The following is a 16,636-nucleotide window of genomic DNA, read 5'->3' as shown; positions in this document are numbered from 1 at the left end:
TTTAGATATTATTTAATTATTTAAATTTAATTAAGGGCGCCCCATAACAAACCTTCTTCAGGCGCCAAGGTTCAATTCCAACTTGCAGCCAGTTACTGCGTTTCATCCCCTATACTTTCTCGGTGCCCCTTTCACATCAACTATCAAAATAACGGCCTCATAAAGCCCCAAACATATTTTAACAACTGTTTGATTGTAATCATAAACAATCAAGTAAAAATATCACAGATTGACAGTCAACACCTTCAAAGGGGGACTGATTGTGTGTGACGAAGAATGAGTGCTAAAAGCAGAGAAAGGGGTGGTGGGGGAATTAGGGGAAAAGTAGGGCAGGGATAAAATGGGTCCCAGCAGTGAACAGCTTTTTCATGTGCTCATAGTTTTCTAGGAGTGGGCGGGAGGGGAAAAGGGTCCCTAGAGATGAGGGTGATCTGTCTGGGGTTTGCGAGGGTAAAGAGTGTAAATCCCCATAAGCGGTTGTTGGTAGGGGTGCGTAGCACCCTCTTCTTCTTTGCTCTGATGTCTCCCATGATTAAAGCACATATTTGGTGGGGCGTGAGGTGGTTTTCCTTAAGGGTGTATGCTGTTTTGTGTTGACTTTTTCCTGATTTGACTCATCTTGTCTCTTGTTCTTGGCAGAGAGAACAGATGGGTGATTCAGGTAAAGAATTTGGTGAAAGGTTTTATTCCTTCCTTGTTGGGGGAAAGTCCATCGGCCTTGAAAAGATGTCTATGATCCCAGAAAAGGTTGTAAATAAATTGATAATACATGCAGTTGAAAGCCATGTGTTCAATGCCAACAATTTCTGAATTTCTCAGCTCCTCCTCTGACTGGTGGTAGAGGGCCACTAACCAACATTTCAGTGTCCAGAAAGCTGACCAGGTTCAGTAGATCAATACAATTCTTAGCCTTGTCTGTGAGAATGAGAATTTATGCAGGTCAATAGATGCCGATTCCAGTATCCTGCAGAAGTGGAGCAAATCTGTGAAGAAAGTTTGTTATTAATTATCCCCTTCCCAGTTGGCCACAGAAGTTTTCTATTTAACTCACACCACACTGCTCCTCCACTACCTTCACTGGTTACCAGTGGCTGCCCGCAACCACTTCAAGACATTATTATTTGCGTACCGTGCTGCGAACGGATCAGGCCAGTTCCACATCCAGGACCATGTTAAACCTTACACCCCAGCCAGACCACTCTGCTCTGCATCTGCCAATTGGTTTGCTGCTCCCTCACTGCAAGGGAACTTCTTCAACTTTTGATCAGTTGTCACTTGGACAAGAAACACGTTTGTATTTTAATTAAATTTAAACTACTCAAAAAACTTAAGGGATCATCTAAATCACATATCAGATCTGGATGAACACATTGTTCATGTGGAAAATCTTTACTGATGTACATTGTATAATTTGTTGAGAACAAAATGACAGAACAAGGAACAAAGGAAACCAAAATCATCAACCCATTTTAGGGCTGGATTCAACACCATACCAAAAATCAAGCTAACAAATTGATCACAGGCAGGCAGATCAAACTTCCATAAATGTCATCACTGCAACTCATAATGTGACTCCATAGTGTTTTGCCGCTGTGTGCCTGTATGAATTACAGACAACATCTGGGCATGTTTGTGATGAGTGGGCAGATGGTGTCCTGGGGGATCTCGTCCCAGACCTGGATCCCTGAGCTCCTGCACAGTCTGTTGCGGTGCTTGGCGCCCCCTCATATAATCTGTAAACATGCACACCAGCAGCATGCTGGAGGTTATTTTTAATGGCTCTGGCATTGCTCCTCCTGTTCCTCCTTGTACAAAGAAGCAGATACCGGTCCTGCTGCTGGGTTGATCCCCTTCTTCTGCCCTGGCCAGTTCTCCTCATGTAACAGCCAGTCTCCTTATATCTCATCCATACTCTTCAGACTGTGCTGGGACACACAGCAAACCTTCTTGTGACTGCATGTATAGATACAAATAACAGTCAGGAAGGATACGGAGAGAGCGTTGTCTTTGCAAAACCATTCATTTTTTTGGGTTTATCTTGCTTTTGCCTCTCATCACACCTGTTGTGACTTTCATCCGAGATGAAATCGATTCCCACTTTTGCTTCCTAGTTATATTGATTGATATCCCTGAAGTTGAACTGACTGTGACGAATAAGGGCAGTATAGTTTAACAGAACCACAACCTACACTCTTCCGAGTGTTCATATTGCATAACCATATCTCCTAATATACAGTGGAAACCGGATACATTGATCAAGGATATAGTAATCAACCTTTAATGTGGATTACTCTGTCATGATTAACCATGGTAACCCATTGGTCAGCAGGATAACTTAATGTTACTTAGTCTCACTTTGAGTTTATACATGCGTCCAATAACAGTGTTTGTGTGTGTGTATGATTGTGTCAGTAGGAAAGAAGAAAAGAGCGATTTGGTCAGGCGGTTGAATCCCCAGCTAGGAAGAAAGATTTTAATCATTAAGTAAAGTATCAATGACTATGTGGTGTCATTTCAAACAAATCCACGTTTAAAGTTCAGCAGGTCAGAGATGTCAGTTGTGTCGGTGTGTGTGTCTGAGAAGAGAGAGACCGAGAGAGAGAGAGCGAAATGTTGCCCTTTCCTCAACTTCCGGGACTATCATACAGAAGCTACGCAATCCGTATAGTATTCAATCGCTTATAGGGATGATCTTGGTACGGGACAAAAGTGATCACTATAAGCTGTTTCTACTCTATGTCATTATAAACTCTACAAATAATTTCATTCTGCCTCCACCTCCCAATCTTTTTTTTGCCTATGCATAGGGATGAGAGGCTTGTAGTTAAAGAGATTGTGTCTCAGGGATCAGCACTACCAACCTTTTGCTATTGTCTCCCTCCCTGTTGAATATAAAAGCATCACAACCTTTTGAGCTCAGACATATTTAGAAGGCAGATAAAAGCACTTTTTCAAACTAGATTCACGTCGAACACAAAGCCTGGGGTCATGCGCAACAAATTAACAGCCCTTTTTTGTGTGGGGGTGGGGGGTCTCTGGAGTCTGAGGGCAGCAGTTTATCAGGAGGTGGTTTGATCCCAGTTACTCCCATTCCAAAGTGTCCTTGGGCAAATACTGATCCCCAAATTTTTCCTGACGGCTGTTCTGGTAGTGTGTGGGTCATGTGGGATATAGAAAGTGGTGTGCATAAATCTACTGTATGAATGTGTGTATGAATGGGTGAATGGCTAAACTGAACTGTTAATCACTTTGTGTGGTCAAGACTAGAAAGGTGATATATACAGTAAATACAGACCATTTACAATTCCCTGAAGACCAAAGCTAAATTCCTCCACATTACCAGGTTGTGGATTCGGGCTGTTCCCTTTTATCTATTTATGTGTAATTATTCCTGGGCTCACATAAATAACTGAATTCATTCTTTTTGTGTTTGTATAGTATAATTATTGATAAACACTTGAAATAATTCCCTTTTTTAGAACATAGAATAAGATGGTGATTATCCCGTGTATGTTATGTGGTCTTCTTTACTAGTTAAGATTACAATCGTCAGTAGATGTTGGCAGATATAAACAGCCACCAGTGGATGTTAGGTTCATATTTTCAGTAGTGTACCTAAGAGTGAAAAGGTGTTTCTCCCTTTTAATCACAAGACACCCTCTTCCAAGGCAGGCCAATTTAGGCAGTTGCTGTACATTATCCAATGTGCTTCACATTGCATCCTGGCGTAAACATATCTACATTGCGTCCTAAAAGCACGACACATGAGCAGGTTTAGGGAATAAGAAGAGTTCTGGTTTTATTAGAACGATCCGTGGGTCAAAAGCCAGGCAGACAGTCAGGTAGCAAACAAATCAGACAGGGAGCAGGCAAAAGGGAATCCAGGGTCCAGAAGGCAGGTCAGAGCAGAGATCAGGCAGAACAATGAATTGAAGGATAACACTGGAAAGCTAAGAGCAAAACACACTAGACAATCTTGCAAAGAACAGAGGAAATGAGCCGGTATTTATACTTGGTGACTAAGGACTGATGGAAAGCAGGTGAGTCTGGGGATGGGGCAGGTAATGGGATCTGTGGAATCAGGTAATGCAGAGCAGAGGGGAGTGGCTGAATTCTGAAATGACATGAGAATTAGTGCATGCCAAAAATAAGATGACACAATGAAAATGTTACGAGCTGACTGAAGTTGTGACAGTCCTGACGTGAATATACACTCCTGATCAAAATCTTAAGACCAGTTAAAAAATTGCATGAATTTGCATTTTGCACTGTTGAATCTTAGGAAGGTTCTAAGTAGAGTTTCAAAATGCAAATAGAAGAAATGTGAACAAGAGCCCAAAAGTTGTGAGCAGGCAATTTATTGAAAACAACAATTTAACTGAAGTAGGCTGTTCATCAGAAGATTAAGACCACAACTAAAAAAAAAAAAAAAAAACTCCTAAAACAGAAATTAAAGTGTCAAAAACTGACTCAGTAATGAGTAGCTCCACCATTATTGTTGATCACTTCAAAAATTTGTTTTGGCATGCTTGATGCAAGTGTTTCCAAAAGGCTAGTGCGAATGTTGCGCCAAGTGGTGAGTTGCGAAGGGCATCCACTGTCTGGAACTGAAGTCCATTTTTGTAAACTTCCCTTGCCATCCATCCCCAAATGTTCTCAATTGGATTAAGATCAGGGGAACACGCACGATGTTCCAAAGAGTGATGTTATTCTCCTGGAAAAAAGTCTTGGTCAGACGGGCATTGTGAATTGGAGCGTTGTCCTGCTGAAAAACCCAGTCGCTACCACACAGACGAGGGCCCTCAGTCATGAGGGATGCCCGCTGCAACAACTCCACATAGCCAGCTGCTGTTTGACGCCCCTGCACAACCTGGAGCTCCATTGTTCCATTGAAGGAAAAAGCACCCCAGATCATGATGGCGCCCCCTCCACTGTGCCGCGTAGAAAACATCTCAGGTGGCATCTCCTTGTCATGCCAGTAACGTTGGAAGCCATCAGGACCATCAAGTTTACATTTTCTTCTCGTCAGAGAATAAAACGTTCTTCCACCTTTGAATGTTCCATGTTTGGTGCTCCCTTGCAAAGTCTAAACGGGCAATTTTGTGGCGATGAAGGAGACGTGGCCTTTGAAGACGTTTCTTGTTTTTGAAGCCCTTTCTTCGCAGATGCCGTCTAATGGTTATTGGGCTGCAGTCAGCACCAGTAATGTCCTTAATTTGGGACGAGGATTGTCCCGTGTCTTGACAGACAGCCATTCGGATCCTCCGGCTCAGCGCCGGTGAGATTTTTTTTGTTCCATAACCCTAAGGATCTTTTAAGAAATGCAAAATGACAGAATGTCTTACTGCGTCCAACCTCAGCAGCAATGGCACGTTGTGAGAGGCCTTGTTTATGCAGTTCAACAATCCTACCACGTTCAAAAACTGTGAGCTTTTTTGCCTTTGCCATCAAGAGATCTTCACAGTGTGATTACTTGACAGGAAATGACATGGAATCCAAATTTTTGCACAGATTTTGACTTTTAAAGGCTGTGGTCTTAAACTTTTGATCAGCTGATGAACAGCCTATTTGAGTTAAATTGTTGTTTTCAATAAATTGCCTGCTCACAACTTTTGGTCTCTTGTTCCCATTTTCTTCTTTTTGCATTTTGAAGCTCTACTTAGAACCTTCCTAAGATCCAACAGTGCAAAATGCAAATTCATGCTATTTTTTTACTGGTGTTAAGATTTTGATCAGGAGTGTATCTACATGTCAACATTTAGAGAGGTAGTGAAGATAAACAAAGACAGGCTAACACTAAATCACACAAGGAGATTGTGCACAAAGACGTCACAGTGGTATATTAATCAGAGACTAACTGGGTGTAAACTGGAAGTTCGGGTTTAGCTTTCCGGTGTTGTTCCTTCAATCTATCCTTGACTATCAAATATACTTATACACATCTGGTGTACACAGACTCACTAAATAATAATTCTAAATAACATATTTCAATATACACTTATTCTCTCTCTCTCTCTCTCTCTCTCTCTCTCTCTCTCTCTCTCTCTCTCTCTCTCTCTCTCTCTCTCTCTCTCTCTCTCACACACACAAACACATACACACATTAGAGCCACATTAATCAGTCAATTAGTTAAGAAGAAAGAAGAGGAAATAGAAACTAATATATAATAATAAAATAAATAAAAAAGGTTCGCTGGTTTTAGCATATTCTATCATTTTTTACACTTTTAGGCGATCAATCAATTACTAACGAAAAATAATGATCAAAATGATTAACATATCTATCCACAATGAAGGCAATCCCCAGCTGAACCCTAATAGACATGCACGCACGCACCCCCCCCCCACACACACACACGCACACACCCAACCACACACACACACAAACACACACACACACACACACACACACACACACACACACACACACACACACACACATACACACACACTAAAACACAGATACCTAGAGGGTGGGTTTTCTTTTACACTCAGGTATAATTACACATGTACACAAATATTTCAGTTGAGGGTTAGGGGTTAATGTTATTTGTTTCCTTACATACAATCATATACATACACACATACATGCTCATATACACACTCATGCATACAGATACACGAACATCCAAACATTTGAGTACATCATAGTTACATACAAATGTTACTTTTTCCGTAACAAATATGTATGTCCTATATACTTTAGCACATACATATTTGTAATTCCATTGGTAGATGAGTTTTGTTAGCTGTTTATATAAGATATGCATACATGCACACATCCATTCACACCACCATACACACTCACATATCCATATATTTACACTCATTTATGTATTCTCATTCAAACATGTAATGCGTATAGCCACTCGTTTATCCCACCCATGACCATAGACATATATGAATAAGTAGTGTTTACAAGTAGACGGAGAAAAAAAAAACGGACAGGCAGACAAAAGCAGACAGACTGATAAATGGGCAGACTCAGACAGACAGACAACCAAATAAAAAAGGTAGATAGATAGGTATATGTAGACTTAGAGAGAGAGAGAGAGGGAGATATACACACAAGGATGACATTGTTGGTACCATACCATTAAAGAAAGAAAAACCCACAATGGTCACTAAAATTGTTGGGTAAAATTGTTGGGTACCAACTATTTTGAGTACCAACAATTTTATCCACGTGCGTGGGTAGGTAAACAGAGCGAGAGAGAAGAGAAAGATGTTGTAAGAAAGAATTGAGTTGGATTATTAAGGTTAGAGTAATTTTGTCAAGTGTTTAAATCCAAGTGGTGATGTTATTATTGATGGTGAGTGTGTCAGTTTCACTGCTGAGAGTAAAAAAATTGGACCAATGGATTGGTCAGTGGACCAATCTCGGAATGGTCGTTCCTGTGGGGGACTCATGATGCATATTCTATTGAAATACTGTTCTAAATTATCCATTGTTTGCATTGTAATCCGGGAAGATTACCGGTTGTGTTTTATTTGTTTTTGTAATTTTTTTTGTTCCATTACCCTAGCAACAGGGTGTCGTCATGATCAATCTCCAATGTCTCACATGATTGTTTGTCACAGCATTATCGTCTTGCCTGCTTTTGAGTTTTTATGACAACTGAAGGATACCCCAGGTAGCATGTTTGAAAGGGGAGGATGAGGTGAGGGGTATTCAGTTGCAACATGCTAATTCACCACTAAATTCTACATACTGAACTTTTTATGTTTTCCGTTTCAAGAGGAAAGACTACACATACTCAAATTTGGTCATAATTTTTAAACTCTCATGAAGTTCAGTTTTGTCCAAGGATAGTGTTAGGATAATCAAGGATAATCTATACTCTGCCACACCTGGAACTATTAGCTTGCCCCCTTCCTTGGTTTAGAGACAGGGAGTTAACTGTAGTAGTTAATGTGATCTCTGGTTTGATTATACAACCAGCCAGTTCCTGAAATGATCTTAAGAACTTTATTGTACCTTTACACAGTATGATTAAGCCGCAGGTATACAGATGCATGGTGTTTATTTTTCCCCTTTCTGTGCTTTGGTGTATCAGAGCAGAAATGATAATATGTAATGGTTTGGTAACAAACTGTCCTTTGTAATTTCAGTTCCACAGCTTGTTTGAAATAAAACTTTCGCTGATTCAGCTGTGGTCTGAGACCACTCCTTGCAGCTTGTTAATACATGGGGCTTATGGGCTCATCTTAATAATTGAATATCAGTGTGGAAGTTCTGTGTGTACTTGGAGTTATAGTAAATTAGGTGGCTTCAGAGGTGTCATGTAAAACCCCAAAGCCTCCCAACACATATGTTTTTTAGTGCAGATAATGTGGAGAGAAGACGGAAATCAGTGTATTGTGGTATTATTTTTTTATATCTTTCAATATCAAGACACAATATTGGACATTATCAAAAAGTGTTTTAGCCTTATGTTATGCTATTAATTTGCTTTGAAGGGAACATTTTCGCTTCTCCACCCACTTCATGATTACACAGACATAAATCTCTTATCTGTGTCTCAAACTGCAGTACTGCAGCCAATGGGTTTTATCTATAACTACCTCTCTGTAATAGGCAGGCCCTCCCCCTGTCCATCAACCCTGTAGGAGGGCAGTAAGCCCTGAGACTCAGGCCTGGCCCAACAGTAGCCCCCCTACCACTAGCACCCTTGGTCACCACCCCACACTCTGCATAGTTTCTAACAGCTAAACAAACCCCATTAGCCTTCTCCAAGTTCTCCTCCCGTCTTCTTTCACCACGCCCACACCTCTCCACATGCGCGGCATTCATTGTGCATACCTAGGCTGCTAATTCTAATCTGCCACTCCAATCAAAGGATCACACATGTTGTAGTTGTCTTCTCTTCTCTTCTACTGGGAAACAATGTGTGGTGGATGGAGGCAGGGAAAGGCTTCATTCAGTGCTGCTATGTGACAGCAATCTTTGTTTGATCAACAACTCTTCAACGATTGTCATGATAAACATTTTTTCAAGAAATTAAGAAGCTACAGTCCCAGAGGGCCTCTGATCTACTGTCTTTTTATTCATCTTTATAGAAAAGTATATGAATCTCCATCCTTTTTCCAGTGAGCATATTCAAGTCAATTCAAAACAACTTTATTTGTCCCCGGAGGACAATTGCAGCGTATTGAAGAAATGTTTTGAATGTAGGTCGGTTTCTAGCTTTCACAGTAAGTTAACGTGAACAAACTAAACTAGTATGACTCCTTAAATTTCTATTGCATTTACCAGTCTCTAACAAAATCTAGAGATCGATGGTGAGTTGAGAAGTCCCTTGTCTGAGGCCATGAGAAGATTGTTGCTAACAGAGGTACTGTTAGCATCTTGGAAAATAATGGGCTTAGACAACACAGAAATCTTAAGATCTTCAATCAATATTTCAGAGTAAAAGTAATATAAGAGATTAGATATTGTGCTCCAAACTGTGTCAACACAGTGTTCATTCTGGCTCTCTCCTCTTATTCACCTCTCCAGTAACTGTCTTTTGTTATCACATCTGTCACGCTTCTCATCTCCTCTGCGCTTTCAAAAATAGATACTTGGTATTAGGTTTGCCTACCCCATGAAACGGCTTGTGATACTACTATTTTACATCTACACCCAGGTTTTAGCAAATCTCGCTCATTAGCAATTTACGTAGTTGAGTAGAGACATTTTAACTCATTCTGCACTGATTATGGCACCTTAGAAAAGTAGGACAGCGGTCTGTTAACTACTTGGAGGATACACATTTTTGTTTTTTCCTCTTTAACCATTTCCAGTATGTTCACATTTATATAACTTGATACACCTGAGTCGGTTATTGTGAGTAGATCTACACCAGCAACATTAGCATAAGTTAAATAGCAAATAGCATTTTAGTCAGGACACTTTGTCCTAAATTATTGACAAAAATTCAGAGCAATTTCACCTGAACTTTTAACAAGATAAACAAATGATTGCAGGAGCTGTAGCCAAAAAATACCATACAATTTAACAGTGATCATTGACACCATCCACTCATAGTAGTATATAGTATAGGAGCAGTTACAGGCTGAGATGAACCACAGAGTTGAGTAAAGCAGAACTGTCTGATCTCAACATCTCTAAAAAAAAAAAGAACTAGTTGATGACTTCCAGCTTTGACATCTCACCATCCGTACACTGTTGCTCAGTAAGTGGCCAATGGAGAAGTCATACAAATACCTAGAACAATAATTGATCACAAACTCACCTTCTAACCCAACAGTGATAAGGTCTGCTCCAAATATCAGCAACAACTCTTCTTTATAAGAAAAGCTCCTTGTCCAATGTCTGCGTCCCTTTTAAACAACTCCAAGGTGTATACTGCCACCTGCTGTTGTTGTTCTTCTTCTCTCAGTTTATTGACGGTCCCTATTTTTAACCTCTTTAACTTTGCTCCTCTTCACTTTATTAGGTCAAATAATGTGCAGATGTTGTGTAATGGATTACCAGCTAGAACTGCATGTTTTCATGGAGGATATTCACTGTTTAAGTTGTGTTTATTAAATTAATTAAATCTTCAAATTGAAGGCTGTTAAGTCACACGAGAAGTGAACAACGCTCAAGTTCATGTTAAGCAGTTGTAAATTGATCCGTTCAGTTCACCGTTCTAAAAAAATATGAGAAAGCTCAATGCAGAGCTCTTTTACACCAGTCTAAGTAATTTATTTATCATCAGACAATTTTAATTCAACTTGTTAAATGTTCCCCTCTCTCTCTCTCTCTGTTATAGCTCCTTCGTAACAGGAACTTCATGCTGCCAGAACCTGTCCCCTCTTCGTATATGGGATGTTGAACGGTAAGCTGTCCTGACGTGCAACAGCATTGTTGTACATTGTAACAACTAAAAAAATATTGCTTGCTGTATGACAGATGATATGTTACCCTTCTGCCACTGCACGTCAAAGACAGCCATGATTTGGGTTATCTATAAATTATATTAAAGCGAGTTTTGTTTAAAACCTACATGTTATAAATGTAATATTATCTTTACTAATACAGGATCATCAGTAATTAAATACTAATCCATATGACAGGAGTACAAGTTGCTCATTACATGAGATGGCTGATGATGATTTGGAAGGGACATAAAAATGGTTAAAGATCCCATTTATAATTTTACGTTAAATCCCGGCCATTTCTAAAACAAGCAGGTAGACTCCATAGTCAGCCACGGTTCTTCATGGCAGCGGGCCTCATCCACTTACTTCTTTATATCTATTATTTTCCATGCACCAATGACAGCGTCATCGGAGCAGTGAAATTCTTATGACATGGCAGGCAAACATCTACGCAGTAGGCGACTTTACAAAATGAAAAAAAATAACATACTATGTAACATAACATATAACATAACATTGTAACATATAACATGTAACACAGTCAAGTGAATATTAAATTAAGTAATATGAATATATGTATACCATATAACATAGTCAAATTAAAGTCAAAGTTAAATGAAGCAGCTCTACCCTATCAAAGGCCTTCTCAGTATCCAGTGAGATAGCAAGTGCCTTCTCTTTCTTCTGTGTAACAAACTGCACAATATTCAAAATCTTCTCACATTGCTGGTTAAGTAGCAACCATGAATGAAGCCTGCTTGTTCAGATTTGATAAGAATACGAAATACCCTTTTCAGGCACCCAGCAATAAATCTTGAAAGTAGCTTGCTGTCAACTTGTATTAACTGCCCAGGGCTACAGATGAAAATTAGCCTCTGTGGCCATCTCCGGCATATTTCCGAAACTGTATTAATATGCAGAATCTATCACAAATTTAAAAAAAAATTGAAATCAGGTTGATAGGTCTGTATGAGCCACACATGTCAGCAGGTCTACTTTTCTTCAAAAGGTGATTTATTTGCAAAGTTAGGGGGGAGGACAAGCCTTGATAAATGAATCCAAATACACTGGAAACCATATATAGTAATCACGGATATATAGTGATCAACAGTTTATATGGATCAAAAAGCTTGGGACAGAATCATTCCTTTACTAATGCTGTTTAAATAATTCAGTTATAGTGATCAAGTTGTCCGCTTACAGTATTAATTTAGGATCTTGTCATACATGTTTGTATGTTCACTGCCAACTGAATCAAGCCTAACTGAGTGCCTCCAGCCAACTCCTCTGGTTCTCCATACATAGTCTAAGTTTACAAATTCTGTAGTTTTTAGCCAGTCTGAGTTTACACTTGTCCGATGACACTGTTTGTGTGTGTGTGTGTGTGAGGGCATGTTGTGGTGTGCGTCAGCACGCTCAAGAGAGAAAGAGAGGGATCAGAGTCAGGATGAGCTCAAATATGAAGAAAGATTTGACAAATTTATTATTATTTATTTATTTGAGAGGGACAGAGCATGTTAATGAATATCATTTTAAAAAGACTACATGTTAACATTCCCAAATCATAACTCCTGATAAATTGTGACGGTAATGCCAAACTCAAGTGTGGTCTATTTTTTGTATCTGGTACTACAGTTGGCTCTATTGTTTCTGTTCTGGACAGTGTATCTGTGATGTATTGTATTTGATGGACCACATTTTATCATTCTATTTTTTGGGAGTTCTTATAGCTCGGATTTAGTCAACAATAATCACACAAACTAATCAAAGTGTTGTGTGTACCATTGAGATGCTCTGTCTTGACTCTTTTTCGAATCGACATTCATCAAATCTACACTTATTTTTCGTACATGACCAGCTGATATCATAGCTTACAAACGCAATCCTTGTAGCAAGGCATCAGATCTCATCAACCAGATCCTAGGACCTTGAGTTTAAGATAGTTTGCGCCGCTATCTCCAACCGACTTAGATATATTCTATTTACAAACGTAATTCCTCTAGCATTAAAACGGATTTAAAGTAATATTCTAGTTTTCTGCAATCACTGTAGTAAAGTGTAAGCTTGCGCAGCTACCTGCCCCGGCTTCTGCCGCTAGCACCACTTGCTGCTAGCTATACTCAACAATCCGCCAACTAGCAGGTATTTGCTTATTTCTTGTCCTCAACCAGGTACGTTCTCAGAATATAAACATAATATATTTGAAGCAAGACGTCAGGTCTCACCAATTAAATCTCATGATCTTGAGTTACAGACTACGTTACCTGCTTCGGCCGATCTCGTTAGCAGAGCCTCAACTCATCGTCACTTCTACCAAGTATCAGTGTACCTTATATTTCTATACTTGATGACTAAGCTAGCAAAATATAATGCCATCTGTGCCTTGTGACTGTGTCTCACTTCAGAAAGCCAATAAAAAGATTGCTGACCTAAAGGAGGACATCCGGCAGCTTTCGAATGAGCTGCGGAACAGAGACTATGTCTTGAGCAGCTTCATTGATGAGCAGACCAAAATACTTGTGGCAAACATCCCTGACACAGTTCTTTGGGAGCCCTCCACATGTCCCCGGCTTTCAACCTGCTCTACTCCAAATCACTGGTCCCCTTGGGCGGAGGTTGTAGTCTGTGGGCGCAAAAGGGGCTCTGGTGAGGCTGCCTCACTACCCTCACTCAATCTTACCAACCACTTCCCCGGCCGGTCTGATGCCCTCATGTGGGAACCAATGTCACAGCTCATCAGCAGTCTGAGCTCACCAAGTAGGATTTTGAACATTCAACTTCTTAAAAACTTGTGGCTTATCTGTCTATATCTCCGTTCCGATCCCCTCACTGGGCCCCGGAGTTGAACTTTTGCTAAATCCTCAGCCTGCTAAGTTCACCACCTTGGCTTTGTTGTCAACTTCGATTTGTTCTGGGGGCACGCTTCTTTCTTCATAAATGATGGGATTCATTCCAATGAGCTAGGCAGCCGAATGATAGCAGCTAACATACAGCACGTTGTGCAATCTGCTGCACGAGACTGACTGTATACCTTCCAGACATTCCCCTCTAGAAACCTCTTCCTCGAGTGCAGCACCGCAGAGTATTACCCCCGCTAGCTCCCCCAAACCGCCGCACCAGCCACCAACTAATCAATTTAAACAGCAAATTGCACCCCTGTCCTACACACCGGGCGCTTATTATATCCATGTTGTTACTGTCCCCATATCCCCCCCTTCTGGCCAGAGCATACCTGTGCGACTGGCCCTCCTCCAATTTATGGTCCCTTTCTAAGTCTTTAATAATGAATGATCACATTTTTCATCCAATTTAGACTTTTTATTCCTAACTGAGACGGTGTTGTCTCCTGGCATCACACCCAGCTGTTAGAGCTTTGCCAACCAAACTTTGAATATTTAAGCTCTCACAGGGATAATGCCCGGGGGGATGGCCGAGCTGTTGTTTTGTTTCTTTATTGCTTCACTTGCTGCCCCATTACCACACAGATTTTCTCTAGTTTGGAGACTAATGTGTTTAGTTTGCAGCACTGCTTTGGTCCTTTGTCTAGTTATTTATCACACTCCCAAACCAAATGTTAATTTTACACCCGAATTCCCTGAACTTTTATCTTTCATTTAAACCAGGGTTCTTCATCGTTTTTCTGGCAAAGGACCCCCAAACAGATGGAGAGGTGGAACAGGGACCCCCTACTATATACATTGTATAAAACTGTGTTTTATATTAAACTTGGCCTAGTGCCATGTATAAACATAGTTACCCTGTTATTGTGCTCCCTTCTCCCCCTGACCAGCTCCTTCCTACCCCTGAACTGCTCCCTTCTCCCCCTGACCAGCTCTCCTTGACCAGCTCCCTCATGCCACTTAACAACATCCTGTAATTGTTACTTGTCGACACTGGAAACTGAAGTTGAATACGAGCAATTACGAAACACATGTGCTCCGAAAACACACATACACACACACAAAGGAGAGATATGTTTGCAAGTGGTCTTGCCTTTCCTTAGGCTTTCACTCATCATGTTCAATATCCAATTTTCCAAAGAAAGTGGTGAAAGCAGATGTCATCACGAATCTCTTGATAGGGAGTCCAAAACTATCTGACCACATGTCATCTGAGTGAGAGGTACTTGGGCACAATACCTCCTAGTACATGTTAAGCAGTCACATTAAAAGTGGTAAATAGTACCTATAATGCAATTTAGAATTGTTGCATATACACAAGAACATGCATGTTAGCACTGTAGTTCTGTAGACCAGAAAGTTGAAGCTTCAATTCAGTCTTCCTTATCTGTATGCGGAACTGTCTTTTGTCCAAATACTGAGCCCCAAATGGTCATCAAGAGCAGAATAGCGCAATATAAATACAGACATTTTACCATTCATAGTTTTTTCTTAAACAGTTGTCAATATCAAATGTCTCCAGATAATTCTTATATGTTACTTTTAAGTGAAGCAACTGTTAATTGTTAGTTGCTTCTGCCTATGTTGTTTTTTATATATATATAAGGCATTACGCTAAAAGATATGAAGGCAATATGTGAAATTTTAGATTGGTAAGAGGTGTAAAAATGCATCTTCATGCACATTAACTCAAAGGTTTACAACTTGGAGAGCTACTAAAAATTCTATCTCTTAAGGGATGTAGTTCATCAATTTAATTTCTAAGATATAGCTAAATGTAATCTCTGAATTAAATTATATGTGACTAGTTTTGGTTTTTGTGGCTGGTAAGAGTATTTCCCACCTATTCCCCTCTCTTATTTTCTGTGTCAAAAGAAAGAAAGTAACAATGGGTAAATGAACAGCCCTGACAAGATCTTCTACCAACTGGGAATTGGGATCTGGTAAAAAATACTAACATTTAATATTTTATCAAATGCCTGTGAAAGATTTTACATTGATCGATGAAGTTTAATTAGATGCAGTAATCTGGTTATCTACTCTTCACAAAAACAACATGGCCTGGCTGAACTATATAAGGTATAACTGCTTTTAAAGTGAGACCAAGTTTTCATGGGAGGTTTGAAGATTTTTATATACCAGGGTACATATAAAATTTTCTTAATTTTCTGATTTTATTTTTAGATTTTTGCTCTTTGGGAGGAAACTTAAGCCATATATAATCTATATTTGAGAAAGAAATCCTCTAGGGCAGTGTTTCTCAAATGGGGGTACTCGTACCCCTGGGGGTACTTGAAGGTACTCCAGGGGGTACTTGGGATTTTTTTTCTTTATATTTAAAATTAGCATCCATTCAAAAATCCTTGAAAAATTGTTACTTAACAAATATTCAATATAATATAAGTGTAAGTTTATGAACTAAATGTTATATTCAGTAGGCTTTTCAATTTAATTATCCTAAAAAACAGAATCTCCCCCATACCGATGGTTTGACCCAACCTGGCACACGCCACCTGTCATCGCCTGTCATCACCTGCCTTGAAAACTTCAACAATGGAGTCGAGTTGAAGTGCAGCAGCAATACTGCTGAAACACGGAGGGACAAGCGCCAAAGAAGGCGAAACCAGAGCAGAGAGCCTTCCCTAAACAACACCGTGAGAGCTTGTGCCTCTTCGAAGGGGCGCTAAAACGTAAAAGTTTTCCGTTGTGAAGTTAATGATTCATGACAAGAATTCCGCGTCTCTACCGGTACCGTTTCAAAATAAAAGCATGTAATACAAAAGCGGAAATGAAATTGTATGACCTTAAAGCATACAAATATTTCACAATAAAATAACAGACACTTCACCAATATTAACATTAACATA

At 39.8% G+C, this 16,636-nt stretch overlaps 1 protein-coding gene across 1 annotated transcript in view; it reads left to right on the top strand.

Moving 5' to 3' along the window:
• Positions 1 to 16,636, top strand: part of fbxw4 (F-box and WD repeat domain containing 4) — a 58,739-nt gene that overhangs the window by 22,878 nt on the left and 19,225 nt on the right. Inside the window, exon 6 of the mRNA XM_062400783.1 lies at positions 10,761 to 10,826. Coding sequence (XP_062256767.1) covers positions 10,761 to 10,826 — 66 coding nt within the window. The remainder of the gene's footprint in view (positions 1 to 10,760; positions 10,827 to 16,636) is intronic.

This window comes from Platichthys flesus, chromosome 12 (genome assembly GCF_949316205.1).
Source record: "Platichthys flesus chromosome 12, fPlaFle2.1, whole genome shotgun sequence".
Classification (NCBI taxonomy): domain Eukaryota; kingdom Metazoa; phylum Chordata; class Actinopteri; order Pleuronectiformes; family Pleuronectidae; genus Platichthys; species Platichthys flesus.
Note: the sequence above shows the minus strand (reverse complement) of the source record. Positions and strands in the feature narration are given on the sequence as shown.